The 17012-nt window shown below is 39.0% G+C and overlaps 1 protein-coding gene across 1 annotated transcript in view; it reads right to left on the reverse strand.

Annotated features, from left to right (window-relative positions):
- Positions 1 to 4685: 4685 nt before the first annotated feature.
- The window catches only part of thsd7bb (thrombospondin, type I, domain containing 7Bb), a 112817-nt gene continuing 100490 nt past the window's right edge, over positions 4686 to 17012 (reverse strand). Inside the window, exons 20-28 of the mRNA XM_060863954.1 lie at positions 16810 to 16924; positions 14037 to 14182; positions 12347 to 12521; positions 10960 to 11133; positions 8904 to 8999; positions 8524 to 8606; positions 7885 to 8065; positions 7662 to 7749; positions 4686 to 6307 (exon numbers count right to left, since the gene is read on the reverse strand). Coding sequence (XP_060719937.1) covers positions 6226 to 6307; positions 7662 to 7749; positions 7885 to 8065; positions 8524 to 8606; positions 8904 to 8999; positions 10960 to 11133; positions 12347 to 12521; positions 14037 to 14182; positions 16810 to 16924 — 1140 coding nt within the window. The 3' untranslated portion in view covers positions 4686 to 6225. The remainder of the gene's footprint in view (positions 6308 to 7661; positions 7750 to 7884; positions 8066 to 8523; positions 8607 to 8903; positions 9000 to 10959; positions 11134 to 12346; positions 12522 to 14036; positions 14183 to 16809; positions 16925 to 17012) is intronic.

Here is a 17012-nt window from a genome sequence, read left to right on the forward strand (position 1 = left end):
ATGTAGTGAAACGTATCATGAAAGGATACTGGAACAAATATTTGTGTCTTCAAGAAGGTTCTAATAGACTAATCTTTGTTTATGAAGACAAGTTCAGGTAAAGTAATGTACTGTAAGGTACTTTATTATCATTGTTTACAATACAAGACATTTAGTGTGCCAACTGTCAGACAGCAACAAGGACAGTTAGACGTAAGACTCTAAAAGAACTGACACCATAAAAATATATACAAGATTGAATTAGTTAATGAAATGTATAATGAGATATAACATAAAACCATTAGAAACATATTGTACATCGTATATGGTGAACTGTACAAGACAAGGCACAGACAACAGGGATTGATCTTAACTTTTTTGTTTGTATCTTCCATAAACAGGCTTTAACAATCAGCAAAATCCTGAAGTATTCTACAATATATATTTGAAGAAGGTGTGGAGAGGTTGTGTAACGAGGCAAAGAACAAACCATCATTATGAGGATGAAAGAAAGTGTCTGTCAATGTTTGTGTCAAACATACTCAAGCAAGTGCCATCATTCCCCTGACCTGTCCTGGTCTGACAGCAGACCCACTCATAACCAGCGCTGCCGGGGCTCCATGTTTGATTGATAACGCCTGCATGAAATTCAGAAGGTGTCGAGCCGCCTCCTTCTGGTGAAGACGGAGTCAGAGAAAATGAAATCGATCAGGTTTTGTGGAGACAAGTCGCTCCAACCGCCTCTATCGCACTTTTGTCAATAGGCCTCTACCTTTATTGATCCTGAGCGAGAAAACTTCTGCTGGCATTCTCACCGGTCTAACTGATTAAACTGCTGCAGAAAACAAATGATAGATTTGATTAGAGGAGAAAAACGCTGAGGTTTTAAAGCAACCAGTCAGTAAGATAAGAGATCTCTTATTTATGACTCATGGGTAGAGAAAGACTCTTCTGATGCCAAAGGTGTAAATTCAGGGACAGACTCAGATTCTGCATAAACACATTGGTGGGAAGCTTTTCTCTTGGAAACCTCTCAGCTATTTTAATATAGCTTTACTAATATTAGGCAAAGAATAATTCCTTGTATTACAGGATCAGGTACAAAATGTTTAAGATGGAGGCTAGGACCCGGATTGAGAAATGCACATAGATTTACATAAAGAACATGTTTATAATTCTAAATGATGAGGCATCTTCAGTTCTAGTAACTGAATAAAAGATAGATGAAGGAAAGTTAGTCATGTTTAGATGAAAACTGATTATCTAGTGGACCATTCAGATACTTCACACTTGCCCACATCACATGCTGCTGGAGGTTTTGTGCTGGTTTTCATATTTTGTGCACACACTAACTCTCTAAAAGTTATTTTCCTGTTACATTTCTCATAAAAAACAGTGAGCTGGTGATTAAGAAAACACAGCATGTTTGTGTGTAGAATGACTACGTTGTTATTAGGTGAAGAAGGGGATTCGTCATCCCTGTGGGTGAGTACTTTAAATAGTGTAAGAAGTGGCAGACTTAATTTTCCCAAGCACAATTACACACATCACCTCTCTCCTGAGACATCAGGAAAAATCAGAGGAGGTAGAAAATAGTCTTAATAAAACTTTTTTTTAATCCTCTACCTTTTTTTGACTGGTTTATGCTGCATGGTGATTGGAGTCATGTTACACTGGTTTAATGAAACAGTGAGTTAAAATCTGTGACCATAAACTTCTCACAAAGAATAAAACACATTATGGTTTTCTAAATAATTTTTAATAGATACAAAATATTGACAAGCAGCAGACCGTTTGTGGTAGTTTAAGATGTTCCCTTGTTCAGTGAAGATGATGTGTTTCTAGATAAACTACATCCACACACACACAAACACACACACACAGACACACACAGACACACACACACACACATGCTTTGGAATAGTCTTCCTGATAGTGTTCGGGGCTCAGACACACTGAGTTTAAATGTAGATTAAAAACACATCTCTTTAGTCAGGTGTACACATAATACATCCCATAATATTGTGCTCTGTTTGTTTTTGTTACATTCATTCATTCATTCATTTTCTACCGCTTATCCGAACTACCTCGGGTCACGGGGAGCCTGTGCCTATCTCAGGCATCATCGGGCATGAAGGCAGGATACACCCTGGACGGAGTGCCAACCCATCGCAGGGCACACACACTCTCATTCACTCACGCAATCACACACTATGGACAATTTAATTTTCCAGAAATGCCAATCAACCTACCATGCATGTCTTTGGATCGGGGGAGGAAACCGGAGTACCCGGAGGAAACCCCCGAGGCAAGGGGAGAACATGCAAACTCCACACACACAAGGCGGAGGCGGGAATCGAACCCCCAACCCTGGAGGTGTGAGGCGAATGTGCTAACCACTAAGCCACCGTGCCCCCGCTCTATTACATCAGACTTGCAAATATTATGAATAGCAGCTACGCTAATTCCTCTCCACTGCTTCTCTGTTTCTACCCATCCCGAGGCATCCATAAATTGTACCAGCTCCAATCTTCTTCCGTGCGATAAAGATTTTGGACCTCCACTGAGATGAGGCTGACTCTGTGAGAATCCTGAGGCATCTAGAGATCTACCAGCTCCAATTAGACTCTGTTATACTAAAGAGGAGATGTGAACTCCATGTGATCCTTTGCATCAATACAACATTTGTCAGACTGTATATTTATAATCACACCCTCCAGTGTCACCCATATGAGGATGAGGTTCCCCTTTGAGTCTGGTTCCTCTCAAGGTTTCTTCCTTTACCAATTTAAGGGAGTTTTTCCTCCCCACAGTCACCTGAATCACCTCAGACTTGCTCATCGGGGATAAATACAAACACATTTAAATATATCTAACATTAATCTTTAATTTTTGTATCATATTAATCTTTATATTAACCTTTTGTTCTATGTTTATGTTCTGTAAAGCTGCTTTAAGACAATGTCAATGTACTGTAAAAAGCTCTATACAAATAAACTTGAACACACCTGAAACTACAGTAAACTTCAGGCTTGTTCTCAGCTTTTACATAAAACATTACATGCACATTTATTTCTGAGGTACAGTCCACTCCATAAACCCACTTTTCCTTAGGCACTTAGACTTTACCTTTATTTGCAGTAAATTATCAGATTTAATTTATTTGATATAAAATAAGAAATTTGATGCAGCAGAGTATTTATTTTTAAATAGCTTCATTTGAAACCCAGTCAGCCGTCACATTCATCACTGTTTCCCTTCACAGCGACAGCATGATTCCTGTCCCACAGTTTCCATGTAACAGTCTCTCCTGGACCTCCTGATTTGGCAATTGCAGGAATTAAAGCAAAATCATGCAAACTCCATGATATTCTATACTCCATGAATAAATAGAATTTTTGAAAAATGTAGTTTTCCATCTAAAGCACAAAAAGCCCAAATTTGCAAATTTTGAAACACAGCAGCAGAAACATCAAACATTTTTGGCCAAAACAATCACAAATAAAATTCTAGAGGGACTGTTTTTCTGGAGTTAGATAGACTGTTCCTTCTCATGATTATGCAACATCTAGAAAGGCAAAGTAATCATAGTACCTTAGATTAGTCAAAGAGCAATTAGAAATGATCACTGGCCAGTCAAAAGGAGATGATTATTTATCTCAACATAACAGAATTTCAAATGACTTGTGAATGAGTTTGTGTATATATATATATATATATATATATATATATATATATATATATATATATATATATATATATATATACAGTATATAGTGAGTTTCTGTCTGCTGGGAAAATGCTACTTGAAGTAAATTTTCCTGGAATGTGGCAGTGAGTAAACCCTGGGTTTGATGTAAGAGCTAGTTTTGTGGTAAGGTACCGCATGCTGTACAGGAATGATGTATGATCCTGCGGCTGGATGATGTGTTTGTTTGTTCAGCGCACACGTGAGAAGAATCTCACTGGGCCAGGATGCTATTAGGACCCAAGCTCACAGTCTTATCTCATCTGATAAGACACACACTGAGCAAGAAAGTGCTTCCTCTCAAATACAGCGCAGACAGAGGAGAGTGGAGAGATAGAGGAGTGGAGAAGAAAGGAGGAGTGGAGTGTCCTAGAAGATAGGACAGGTGAAGGAGAAAGTCAACTCCAATCTCTGGATAGTGAAATGCTTGATACAATCATTGAGGCTGTTGACTGTCTATAATGTCTCAGAGCGTCAGTTTTTAAACCTGGTTCAGCAGACAGGCGCTAGAGGAAAAGTGTGTTCATGTACTTGATGACACTGCAGGATGTGTGTGAAAGATAAGTGCGAGTATTTTAAAAAATAAGTGAATTATTAATCTTGTGGTGAACTCATTTAGAGATAAAATGATTCAATGTCTAAATAGCCTTCAGTACTATCTGTTTGGAGCATAATAGGTTCTTTTTAACTTAAACTCATAAATCAATGTACCCAATTTCATATCTGAACCTGGGTGAGGCTTATCGCAGACCTCCAGTGGTGCTGGGGAATCAAACTACCTTAGGAATGGAGTTGACTCAGACTGCTCCCAGTCTGAAACTCTTCTGTAAGTTATTTGACTCGATTGATGCTACGTGTGAACAGAGTGCAAAATACAGACAAGTGAGGAGGATGTATTTTCATCCAGGTGCTCAATTTATTGTTTACCAGATTTATACAGAGTTGAAAACTGGACAAACTGGACTGACCTTTGTTGCAGTCAAAGAGGACAACTATTTATTTTTTCTGTGTATAGTGAAGATCTAGAATCTTGAAGTTTTTCTGTGCACTAATTTCTGCTAGTTTTTAGCTTGCATTATATTACCACCTATCGTGCGATGAAGATTTTGGACCTCCACTGAGATGAGGCCGACTCTGAGGACTCTGAGAATCCTGATGCATCTAGAGATCTACCAGCTCCAGTCAGACTCATACTAAAAATGAGATGTGAACTCCATGTGATCTTCTGCATCTATACAACATTTATCAGACTGTATAATGAGGATGAGGTTCCCCTCTGAGTCTGGTTCCTCTCAAGGTTTCTTCCTTTAAAATTTTTCAAAAAACTTTAAAAAGTTTTTCCTCCCCACAGTCACCTGAGTCACCTCAGACTTGCTCATTGGGGATAAATACACATACACATTGTGAACTAAATATATCTAATATTAATCTTGAATTTTGCATTCTATTCATCTTTATATTAACCTTTTGTTCTATGTTTATGTTCTGTAAAGCTGCTTTGAGACAATGTCTATTATAAAATGCGCTATACAAATAAACTTGAATTGATTTTAATTGAATTGTAATGTCCACGCTTGTGCAGCCTTCTCCTGGAAGTTTATCCTGTGCATCTACAGTACATATAATGATTCCACTAACTCTGTGATGCTGCTTGTCTTCAGCTTGGTATCCGTTTAAGTTTGGTCCAGTTCAGCTGTTTGGGACTAATGGGAAATGACAGAAGCGCTAAGTAGTGGGGCAGCTTGCACAGATGTCAGTGACGGTTTCACTTAATTTCAGAGCAGGCAAAAGAGAATCTGACAGATTAAATTACTAAAATGAATTAGCAAAAGATGCAGCTGGCTTAGGGTCACGTTAGCTGGCTCACATTTTTGTCACAATGTGGATTAAAAATCTACCCACAAATTCTAGGCAATTCACTACAGCATCCATCAATGTGGGTTATGTCCAACATGTGTGCATGATTCTCTGTTCTCAGAAGATTTACATTTTTCTACAAACCATTCAGGACACAGTCCTGACAGACATATCACAAAAAGCTATATAACCGCTGCTGATCCTCTGACTGAATTAAGCCATACACTATGATGATGATCCAATGTCTAGAATTAACAATATGCAGTGGTGGTCATCCTGAAGAAGATGAAACTGTAGCATCATAAAAACAACACCAACATGAAAGTTTACAATATCTGTAACAAAACAAAAGCCACATTATTATACTGCACTAACATAGTGCATAAAGGGAGTCCATCTGTTTGAAAAATTAACTAAATCTATTTTCAGGTCACTTTTCTCTGTGTGATAATTCTCCAGCTTTTTTTAAGCCCACTGTACATTTATAGTACATTTGTTTCGTAAAAAAATGAAAGCACACACATTACATGTAGAGGCACAGGGCTTGGTTTGAAACAGCATGGTTCTTGCAGCTGGAATGACCTTGGTTTTTCTCAGGAGGTCTCTGTGTTGCATAAGTTGTTTTCTCATCGGCAGAATAGTCACATGTCTGTGTCTCCATCATAGGCCAGTGCTAAAGCCCTTTGGGTCCTGCTGGAGTTTGGGTCATCCTTAGGGTTTTTGCTAGTAGAATACACGCACACACACACACACACACACACACACACACACACACACACACACACACACACACACACACACAACAGGAAACGATATCTCATACACTTCCAATTTCCACCACAAGAGGGCAGCACTTTACTAGTAAATTATCCGTCTGATTCTGTGACAGTGCGGTTTAATTTTTAAGTATTTTATTACCACATTAAGTTTTTTAACCTATTTATGACGTCATGAAAAACTTTTACGTTTTAAGCTTCATGCCATCGCAGTTAAATTGATGGCTCTTATAAATAACTTTAGTGTAGCTGTGTTAATATATCCAAGATTGTGTTAGAATTTTCTGTGCTATTTGTTAGAATAGTATTATTTGTGCATATTTATGTCATCTTTATGTCTTATTTGTTGGTTTGTCATTAATTTTGTTTTGTTAGTTTTTATCCTGGTGAAATAAAGCTTATTACTACTTTAGGAGAAAACGTCTACATGGCACCTAAATAAGCTGTTCATCACAACACAGTAAATGTACACACATGTATAAAGACTCTTAGATTCCAATTGAAATGAATTTCAATAACGTTAGAGATTGAGCAGAAAAGATGATAAACTACAGATTAAATGTAAAATAATAATTAAGCGAGATAAAGATTCTGAAAACAAACTAACATATTTCCAATATCTTCTAAATGAATTTTAAATTCCTGGATAGATAAAAACTTTGATAAGTGTCTCACACTCATTCACACACGCCCTTAGACACTTATTCACATTTTGTGCCTTTTTTCTGGTCTCGATAAACAGTGCTTTATTATTTAACCCCCTTTCGCCACTACACTAGAATTCCATACTGCATTAATTATTTTATTGTCATAAGTCTGATCTAAAATGAGTCAAATGAATAAAATGAATCAGACTTCATCTAAAATGTTATCTTTCCAAGTGAGATGTGTGTTTTTCCCTCTGTTAATTTATACTGATCTTTAGTAGTTGAAGGAAAACACCTTCACATTTTAGATAATTATGAACAAGTTCTTGGGGCTGAATTGGGTTTGAGATCAACATTAAATTTGAAGAAAAAAAAGGTTTTTATAACTTTATAACTTTTCTATGAATATTTTGCCCTTATTAGGCTAGATAAAACCAGAAGTGTTTATAGATGTAAGTTTATAGATGTAATGTTGACTTTCATATTAACACCACTGTGGAGTGAAACATGATAGAGACATTCAATGAACAACATGAACACAACAAAACAGGAGCAAAGTATTTTTGGCCTCTGGGAAAAAGAATTAAGATCATCATTACAGTCTACAAGCACTGGTAACACTACAGACTGTGAATACTGACATATTACACTTACCACAGTAGAAAGGACATTGTGATGATGAGTAGGATCATGATGAATCCACCTGCCATTAACCCGTACACCCACAGCCTGACCTGTCCATCTGGTGATTAACAGAGAAGGCAGCTTCATAACAATGACTCACCTTCTGATCTGTAAATAGCTGAAATTAAGAAAAACTAGAACAGTAAATAAGAACTATTGCATTAATATAAGGAGATAAATGAGGCTTTTTCACCCGGTCCGAGTGGCTGTAGAGTCCAGGCTCTACTCTCATTCTGCTTGTGTAAGCGCCTCAGACGACCACCACTTCTGTTTGCTTTCTTAAAATCTGACTCTGGGGTTTTCATACAGTAATCTAAAAAGCCACTAGAAGTCATGACCTCAGTAAAGCCCTTCTCACAGCCACACATGCCACTCTGAAAGAAAGAAAGAAAGAAAGAAAGAAAGGAGTGATGTGTTGTCATCAGCCATTAACCCTGTGTTTTTAACCCTGTCACACTTTTTTGAAGTGTCAAGTATGGTAAGAATGCTCGACTATCCAGTGTATCGACAATACACATATTCCTCATATTATCTCAGTGAGTTATTCCTCACCACCATCGCCTCAGCTTGATTAGGGATAGATGTTAGAGATAAATAATAATTACATTTAAATTAAATGTTTATTCTGTTTGTATACTTCTGTAAAGCTGTTAAGACAATATAAATTTGTTAAAAGCGTTATACAAACAAACTGAATTTGAAATAGAATAATTTATCTTAACATATTATTTTCTTTGTGAAACCTTTTGACATCTTGTTCCACATCATTATTTGTGTCGTTATACTAATATGTAAAGTGACAAATCTGTCACAGTGCCACAGAACTGGTTACCTGTGTACAGAAGGAGAAAGGCTTGGTACATGCTGGAGTGCACTGACGCACAGTAGAGGGTTTAGTCTGAAGAAAACACCCTCCTAACAAGAGAAATACATGACCATAATCATTCATTCCTTCATCTACATTAAATCAGGGCTACAAACACAGGAGTGTATAGAACTGTAATATGGACTGTAAAACAATGCACCACCCCCTCATAGGAAATACATACAGTCCTCATTATATTCTTTGAAGTGTTAATGAAATAAGAAGGAGCCCAATATGATGCTGCCACAATGTTTATATTATATCAGTAAGCTCACATGTATCATCCACAGTAAAAGCTTATTTTCACTATATGAAGTACTTTAATAATGTGTAAATGGCATTACTACCAGTGACATTAACCCCGTCAGAGCGCTGGCACCACACTGCTCTTTGATTTTCTTTCCATTCACCTGTGACCCACTCATAACTGAGACAGGTTCCTCCTGCAAATAGACACAACAAACACACAGACAGAAATGTCAGCAAGTACTGTATACACTACTTAACGAATGTATTTGTAACATCGCGGGTGCCTTTCAGGAAAATCCGCAGACATCAGCACACCTCTTTATAGTCTCTTGTTCATGTGACTATAATTAGCGCAACTCACAACTTTTCACAGCATTATTTAAGACCCTGGGTTTCAAAACAAATAGTCTGTGCCAGAGTAGTTTGGTAATATATAGCATAGTGGTCATTTCCCTGAGAGCCAGGAGTTAAAGCTTTAGGAGTCAGAAGTCAGTCTCAGTCTGGGGCTCTCCCCTCTTCTCCCTCGATCCAACCCCACCTCCACCAGGGCCTGCGGACATAGAGGGTGTCCCAAATGACTTCAGAGACCTCCAAGAGGTCTTCTCTAAGCAGAGGGCCCAGGCCCTGCCACCTGACCAGCCTTTTCCAGGGGCAGGCTCAATATATCAAAGATTATATATCCACATTATTAATATTTAGTGATACCATTTGGCCTAATGAATGCCTCGTTTCCCAATACCTTATTAACAAGGCCCTCAGGGAGACCATGAGCCACTATGCATTTGTGTACCTAGATGACACTCTCATCTTCAGCAGTTTGTTGAAAGAGCATATCATACAGGACCATTGGGTCCTACAGTGCCCTGACCAAGAAGCCTCTGGGTAAGTTTGTATGGACCATTGAAGCACAGGGGGCATTCGTGGCCTTGATGAAGAGGCTGATTTCGGTCCCAGTGCTTCAGATGCCTAGCCGAAATCAGCCAGGCGACTCAGAGGCCCAGTTCATAGTGGGCTTCAATGTTCCCAACATAGGAGTAGGGGCCGTCCTGTACCAGCGATCAGGATCTAAGAAAGAGCTGCACCCCTGTGCATACTTCTCTCATCGACTGATGACACCAGAAAGGAATTATGATGTAGGATCATGATCTCCTGGTGGTTAAATTGGCCCTGGAGGAGTGGAGGCACCCATTCCTCATCTAGATGGACCACAAGAACCTGACCTACATACAGCAGACCAAGCGACTGAACCCATGACAATCCAGATGGTCCCTGTTCTTTATCCGATTTGATTTTGTTATCTCTATCAAACCTGGTTCGAAGAACGCCAAATCAGGACCCTGAACCCCAAACAATAACTCCATCTTTTAGGACAGAGGCACCTTTATGTTGGAGTTTGGAGGGGGCAGCATGCCGGGCACTATGACATTAGCCCGACCCGGCCTTGAAGCACCCAATAGGAGCTATATAGCAACCCTATTTCGACAACAGGTTCTTGCCTGGGCCCACCCCTCACCTTTCGCTGGGCACCCAGGAGTAATGAAAACCTTGGAGTTCCTGCGGCGCTGGTTCTGGTGGCCCTCTCCTAGATTGAGATGTCTGGGCTTTCGTGGCTACCTGCCAGACATGTGCCCGTAACAAGGAGGCCCGGACGTGTCCACAGGGCTTTCACCGGCCCTTACCTATAATCTCATCCGTGGTCACACATCTACCTGGACTTCATTACTGGCCTGCCTCACTCCCAAGGAATTAATGTGATAATATTGGTAGTCTCACTCCTTCCTGCGCATGTCACCCTTCAAATGCCAGTTCGGCACTTTTTTGGTTTGCTGAGCAACAAACCACCCTTCAGACAGCTGCTCAGAGAGCATGCACGGCCAACTGTAAGAGATGTGCGGCACCCACACTCCGCCTAGGTCAGAGGGTCTGGCTGGCGACCAAAGACCTGCCCTTGTGGGTGGAGTCCAGGAATAGTGCATAGCACACCGAGAGGTAATATATAAGAGTAGGATTAAAAAGGTTTCAATTAAGTTCCAGGGTGGTAATTTGTATCAGAACGCATGCCTCCTTGCATCAAACCCTGTTTTGGCCATTTCCAGTTAACATAAGCACTCCACCTTTCCCTATTATTACTTTTAGTTGTATATATATACATACGTTGGCATGGTCGTGTTTCGTAGACTTGACTCGGACAGGAGGCCTTGTTCTCCAGAACCTGGACAATCACTGCTCTGGATCGAGCCTGGTGTCCCAACATCTCAAAGCTCCGACCGTCCAGACAAAGCAGCTGACACACACTCCATGGTGACCAGCTGGTCAGATGACAGTCTCCTGATGAGATGTGACAATTAAGCAAAGTGAGTCATGTTCAAAGTAAAATAAAAATTTCTTTAAATGAAATAAGGTGATTTTATTCCCATATGACACACCTCCTATGTCTTCACGTTACCAAGCATGGAGTATCTGTTTATTAACACAAATAATATTTAGACAGAGGCTATTTGCACCTGAGTTAAAAACAGTGTGCACCATGACTCCTACCTCACATTCATGCTTTACCATATAAAAGGATATAGTACAAAAATACTAGGTAATTAGCCATGTCTCAATATTTTATTGCACCTACATATTACTCAGTAGAATAAAGTTCTATGGACTTTAATAATTAACAGTTCCAGTTTTGTATTAATTAGTATAATATATTAATTAGTGGAATTTGCTAATAAAATTACATTAGAAATGTTTTTTAATGGTGAATGTTTAGAGCAGCGGTGTCCAATCTTATACGGAAAGGGCCGGTGTGGGTGCAGGTTTTCATTCCAGCCAAGCAGAAGCCAGAGTCTATACTAAAAGCCAAGAACAACTGATTAAACAGGTGGAATCAGGTGTGGCTTCTGCTTGGTTGGAATGAAAACCTGCACCCACACCGGCCTTTTGTGGATAAAATTGGACACCGCTGATTTAAAGGTACCCAATTTTGACTATTAAATCACAATATAAATAAAAGAGTTCATTTTTAACTCCCAACATTAATCTTGGTTCCATAACTCTGCAAATACTAACAAAAAAGCCAATCTATGTGAGGGCTAATCATTTTTGATCTAAGATGATTAGCAAGTTTACTAATGATCTTAACAATACAAGGTTAATTTAATATAAGCCAGCTTTAACTAATGTAACTTGCCTACTGGTTTACGATATAATAAGAAAGGTTTAGCTAGTTATTCTTATTATTGTTTTTAAATATGATGTGCAGCCTAAGATGACCTCCTGGTGAAGAGGAAAGATCAACAAACTGAGCAGCTGGTAAAACTGTTGTGTTAAGGTTTGCTTTCTCTTGTAGTTAACAGGGCTAAAAAAATTTACATTCTGTTAAAATATGAACAACTCTTCTTTTTGGTGTTAATGATGCAAATATTTGTACTGTGTGGCCTTCTATGTGCTAAAAATAAGAACTATATACTGTTACACATATGAAAACCCAACGGCCTTTTTTCCCCCAGGATAATTGTGTAGGTAGTGAGAGGTAGTAGGGTTTTTTTACCTGGACATGGGATGGAGCAGGGCTGCTGTAGTTCAGTCATCATTGCTTTACTTAGTCCGTTCTCCACACAGTGCTCCCCCTGCACTGATTTGGGTTGAGGAGGACCAGAGAGAGAACCCCAGTGCACCACACATGACATATTTCTCTCCTTCACCCCGTCACCACACTCCGCACCCTCAATATGTACACACAAGCAGGTTTATTATGATTAAGGTATTATGATATATGCGAAGTTGTTATCTGGACAGTATATTGAAGGAGTGCATTATTCTTTGGATAATTAAGGTTTCTTAGTAGGTATGTATCTTTTACCAAGAAAGGTGCTTATAATAATCTACCTTTTAAGACTTAATTTAACGACAATTATGGTTCAATCAAAACTTTTTTATAAAATCCACATTTCCAGGTGAAAGTCATTAATGTCTACTCCCTTTTTTTTGGTAGAGTGTACTTGAAACTCTTTGTGGATGTCAGATCTACTCTTCTAGGATAGATTCACCCTGTGGCACATTATCGCTCAGGCACTGAAAATATTTCATCACTGACACATCAGTTTACATCCTGAGTTATAGAAGTATTTACTGACACATTCTGCTTTATTTTAAATATGCTATTTTCTCATTTTGGACCTTTAAGACTGCATTGGTGTCATATGAGATTAGAACGGGAAAGATTTATTAGGTATATCTACCTGGCTATTGAATATCTATTCTTTCAAACTTAAAAGAATAATTCCAGTCTCTGTTCATGTCTCATCAAAAGTTTTTGGTAAATTCATGAATAAGTCACTTTTAATTTCCAGGTTTCACACAGCCACAGATGGTAAGACAACAGTTAAGTAACAGTTAAGCTTCTCGTGTGACTCCCATAACAGTGCTGAAGAGAAGGCACCGCTTCAGCACCTAAGTTAGTACTGAAAGTGCTGCTGTGAGGCAGAGCTGGGGCAACACCATCAGACCAATCAGAACCGCCGTGGTTTCCTCCAGTAGAAGAGGAAAGAGCCAAGCAATTCCAGGCTCTGCTTAGAGGTATTGTTGGCTATTTAGCCAAAACTAGCTTGTTTTGTGTGCTGTCTCTCTTTCTTACAGAGAGCCATGAGAAGCATGGCTACACCTAGCAAGGCTAAGTTCATGCTGCTACTGCACTGCTACTTCCCCTAGTGCAGTCTCGCATACTCCACCTCCCCATCGAGGTCATGGACTTCACTAACAGACCTCCTTCACCGGCCTCCATCACTTCACGCAGGACAGCAGCTTAAGTTACATGTCTTCTTCTCACTACTCTTTCACTCCTTTACTTTCTTCTTCTTTATTCCATTGTAAATTAACTGCTCAAACTTTTAATACTTCAGATACTTCAAATCTGAAAAAGTGATCTCCTGGGGTTTTCACACAGAACATGTTTTAGTTTAAAGTGTGGCAGAAGCACTTAAAAAATATAAAACATCCAGTGAGTGGCAGATCTACAGTACAGCATCTTTTTCCATGTTTTTGTAACTGAAATCACATTTTTCCTCATGTAGGATGTAACCGAAACTCTTGACCTGTATCTGTAATTACATATTTTGCTGATGGGATGACTGCATGAACGAGCAAGCAAATAGTTTAATTATCAATAAATTAGTTAAATTGTATGCTGTCTGTAAGTGTGTACTTGTGTGTAAACTGTACAACAGGAACAGCATTGCTACCTCCACATTGCAGGAGCTCCAGTCTCCCAGCATCCAGCTGTAACATGGCTGAATGGGACATGGTTTTGTTTGAGAGAGCTGAGAGGGGCAGGGCCTTCCACTGTCTCCTGCCTGATGCACAACTAATCTGGATCGTGTCATCTGACCTGACACACACACACACACTCGTTATATTCCCAGGAGCAACAGCATTATTTATGCAGTTAACTGTAATAAGCACCAGGAGCAGAGTTCCCTGCTGAATGAAGACGTGTTAAATTAACACATAATGAACTGATACTTTAGAGGATTACGACTCTGAAAGGCTTATGAGTGACCTTTTAATGAGCTCTGATCACATAGTGAGCAACAGAGATCTGAAGTGATCTGATAATTATGCTTTAACACGATACAATTTATAAGTTTCTTTAAATCTTTGTGCATACTATATATTTATATTCAGAAGAATAGGCTATGACTGACTAGCTATAACTCCCAGAACAAACATTACACAATCATTAGATAAAATATAGGTAAGTCTTTAACTTGTTCTGTGGTTATGATCCTGCATCATAACCACAGAATAAATCATGAGTTGCCATGACAGCTTATGTCCAGCGATATGAGAGTGACATGCATCCGCTATTGGGAATTGCCATAATAATATTTGATGCCATCACAGCTTACATGTTATACTGCTAATATTATATGTACTCTCTTGATCATATTAGTCAGTTTAATGACAAATGACAGGCAATGCTCTTTTCTGATTGGCTGGGAAGTCAATTAATGTCTTAGTTTCTTAAGGAATTCAAGTCCTTATTATTTTGCTTATATTTGGTTAAAAATGTTAGTGCTTCTGACACTTATTTTCTAGCATACTGAAATGTAACCCAAGACAGTAAGCATGAAAAACAGCTTGGACTTGACTTATATTTATGAACAGTAGGGGAGAAAAGTTTATTTTACAAAGTAAAAAGTTAAATAAATGAAATAAACTAAAACAGATGGAAATGTTTTAATCAGAAGTGACAAGAACAGAAGCACTTAACATTCTTCAATAATGTGACATCTGTATTAAAAAAAATCTACTGATGTGGATGTGGATGTAAAATCAGGTAAATAAAATAACACAGTTGATGTTTTCAATTAGAAATGAAACATATAGAAAGCCTTCGAAGACGCTTGAATCTGAAATTTGAAAAATTCAAGTTCAACTAGAAATTTCACACTTCTAATTTAGAGTCTGGGGTCAGCATGGATTTTTCCACAGAGTTTCCCCTAAAGAAGAGTGTAATGGGTGCTGAGACGGATCCATACGTGGTATATCATGGAATATTAATGAAGAAAAACCAGCAGATAAATCCAAAACTATAGGAAGAGACAACAAGACGAAACACAAGGCAGGCAAAAGTTTCAGCAACAATCAAATCAGTCCGTGAAGCAAACAAATCCGACAATGGCAAAAACAAAGAAATGTGTGTGTCTCCTGTGCTTGGCTTGTACATGTCGTTGGCAAATCGCCCTCTGGAAACATGTGTTGGTGCTCTCCCAGAGCTCGTTGCACCAGGTGAAACCAGTCGTCTACCGCCAGGAAGTCATATGGCTCCCCAGACCGTGAAAATAGGGCTGGCCTAGAATGCACTGAAAAGGTGTGAGGCTGATGGAGGCTCAGGTAAGGGAGTGCTGTTATCCACCGCTGTGGTCCTCAAGGGGATTGGGCAGGGAATAGTTCCTCAATGAGCGGGTGGTGGATAATGTTGACAGTTGACCCAGAGTCTATTAGGGCTGAGACAAGATGAACAGTACCACCATAATAAATCAGCACAGGTATTTGGAAGCTCGAGGGAGTGGCAGGAAAGCTCACCTTGGATGAAAGAACAGCAGAGTTTTTGGATTTTGGAGCAGATGGAACAGTGCTGTCTGTGTTGGGGTTCTTCCAGGGGGACCCGGGTGCATCCAATTTGCATGTGTTCCTGTGTTCCAAGATATGGGTGCACACGGTTGATGCAAGCATGGAGAGGCTGATTTTGGATAAAATTTCTCCAGTCAAATGGCTGTGGTAACGTATTGTGACAGTGAGATTCTTGTTGTGGTAGGCAAGCTCAGCCTGCAGGGAGGGGTTGAGACTGGAAGAATCCTGATTGCAGAGATGGATCCATATGCAGTATAGCAAAGGATCTTTAATAAAGAAAACCTGACAGATAAATCCTAAACAGTAGCAAGAGAAGTCAAAAAGTTTACAAAGCTGTAAAAGAATCTGCTTGGGCACAGAATTTCTCACTGAAGCGAAATCATGAGACAGACAGTTATTCAAAGTGCTCATGTACTGTATTTATTCAGCTCAGGCTGACTGTTTGAGAGACTAGGTCAGAGAGAATAGATTAAAATGGTTTGGACATGTGAAGAAAAGGGAGATTGATTATGTTGGTAGAAGGATGGAGGTAAGGATTACCTGGATTAATTGTTAAACCTGGTTAAACTATGAGCAGAGTGAAACACGAATCAAGTAAACAGGGGAATTATTTCAAGTGTGAAAAGATCTTTTTTTTTTCATTTATTTAAATGATGGTAATTTACACCAGCCAAAGCATCAGAACAGAATGAATTGCTTTATTGTCATCTGTGATTTTCTATTTTTGGTAATAATTCAATCATTATCTTGGCTATTTATAGATTTTTTTTATACTAAAGCATTGTTGAATTCTCAAATCCGATTGGTCAGAAGGTGTTTATCAGTTTTTATAACAACTCTAACAGTATTACATAAATAAAGTTTGATTTATTTAATTACTTTGCGCTCCACAGGTGTGTGAGCACTCGGACCAGAGTGACCAGTCAGACAGCAGGCAGTCAACAGGACAGCCGACTTCACATGGAGCAGACAACTTCCCTCGTGAAGGACCCCACTGGTGTTAGATCACAGATAAGGACTGAATCGATCAGTGTTTAACATTTCTCAAATCGACACAGATGACAGAGTATTATGGAAGAACA

This window comes from Tachysurus vachellii, chromosome 1 (genome assembly GCF_030014155.1).
Source record: "Tachysurus vachellii isolate PV-2020 chromosome 1, HZAU_Pvac_v1, whole genome shotgun sequence".
Lineage (NCBI taxonomy): Eukaryota > Metazoa > Chordata > Actinopteri > Siluriformes > Bagridae > Tachysurus > Tachysurus vachellii.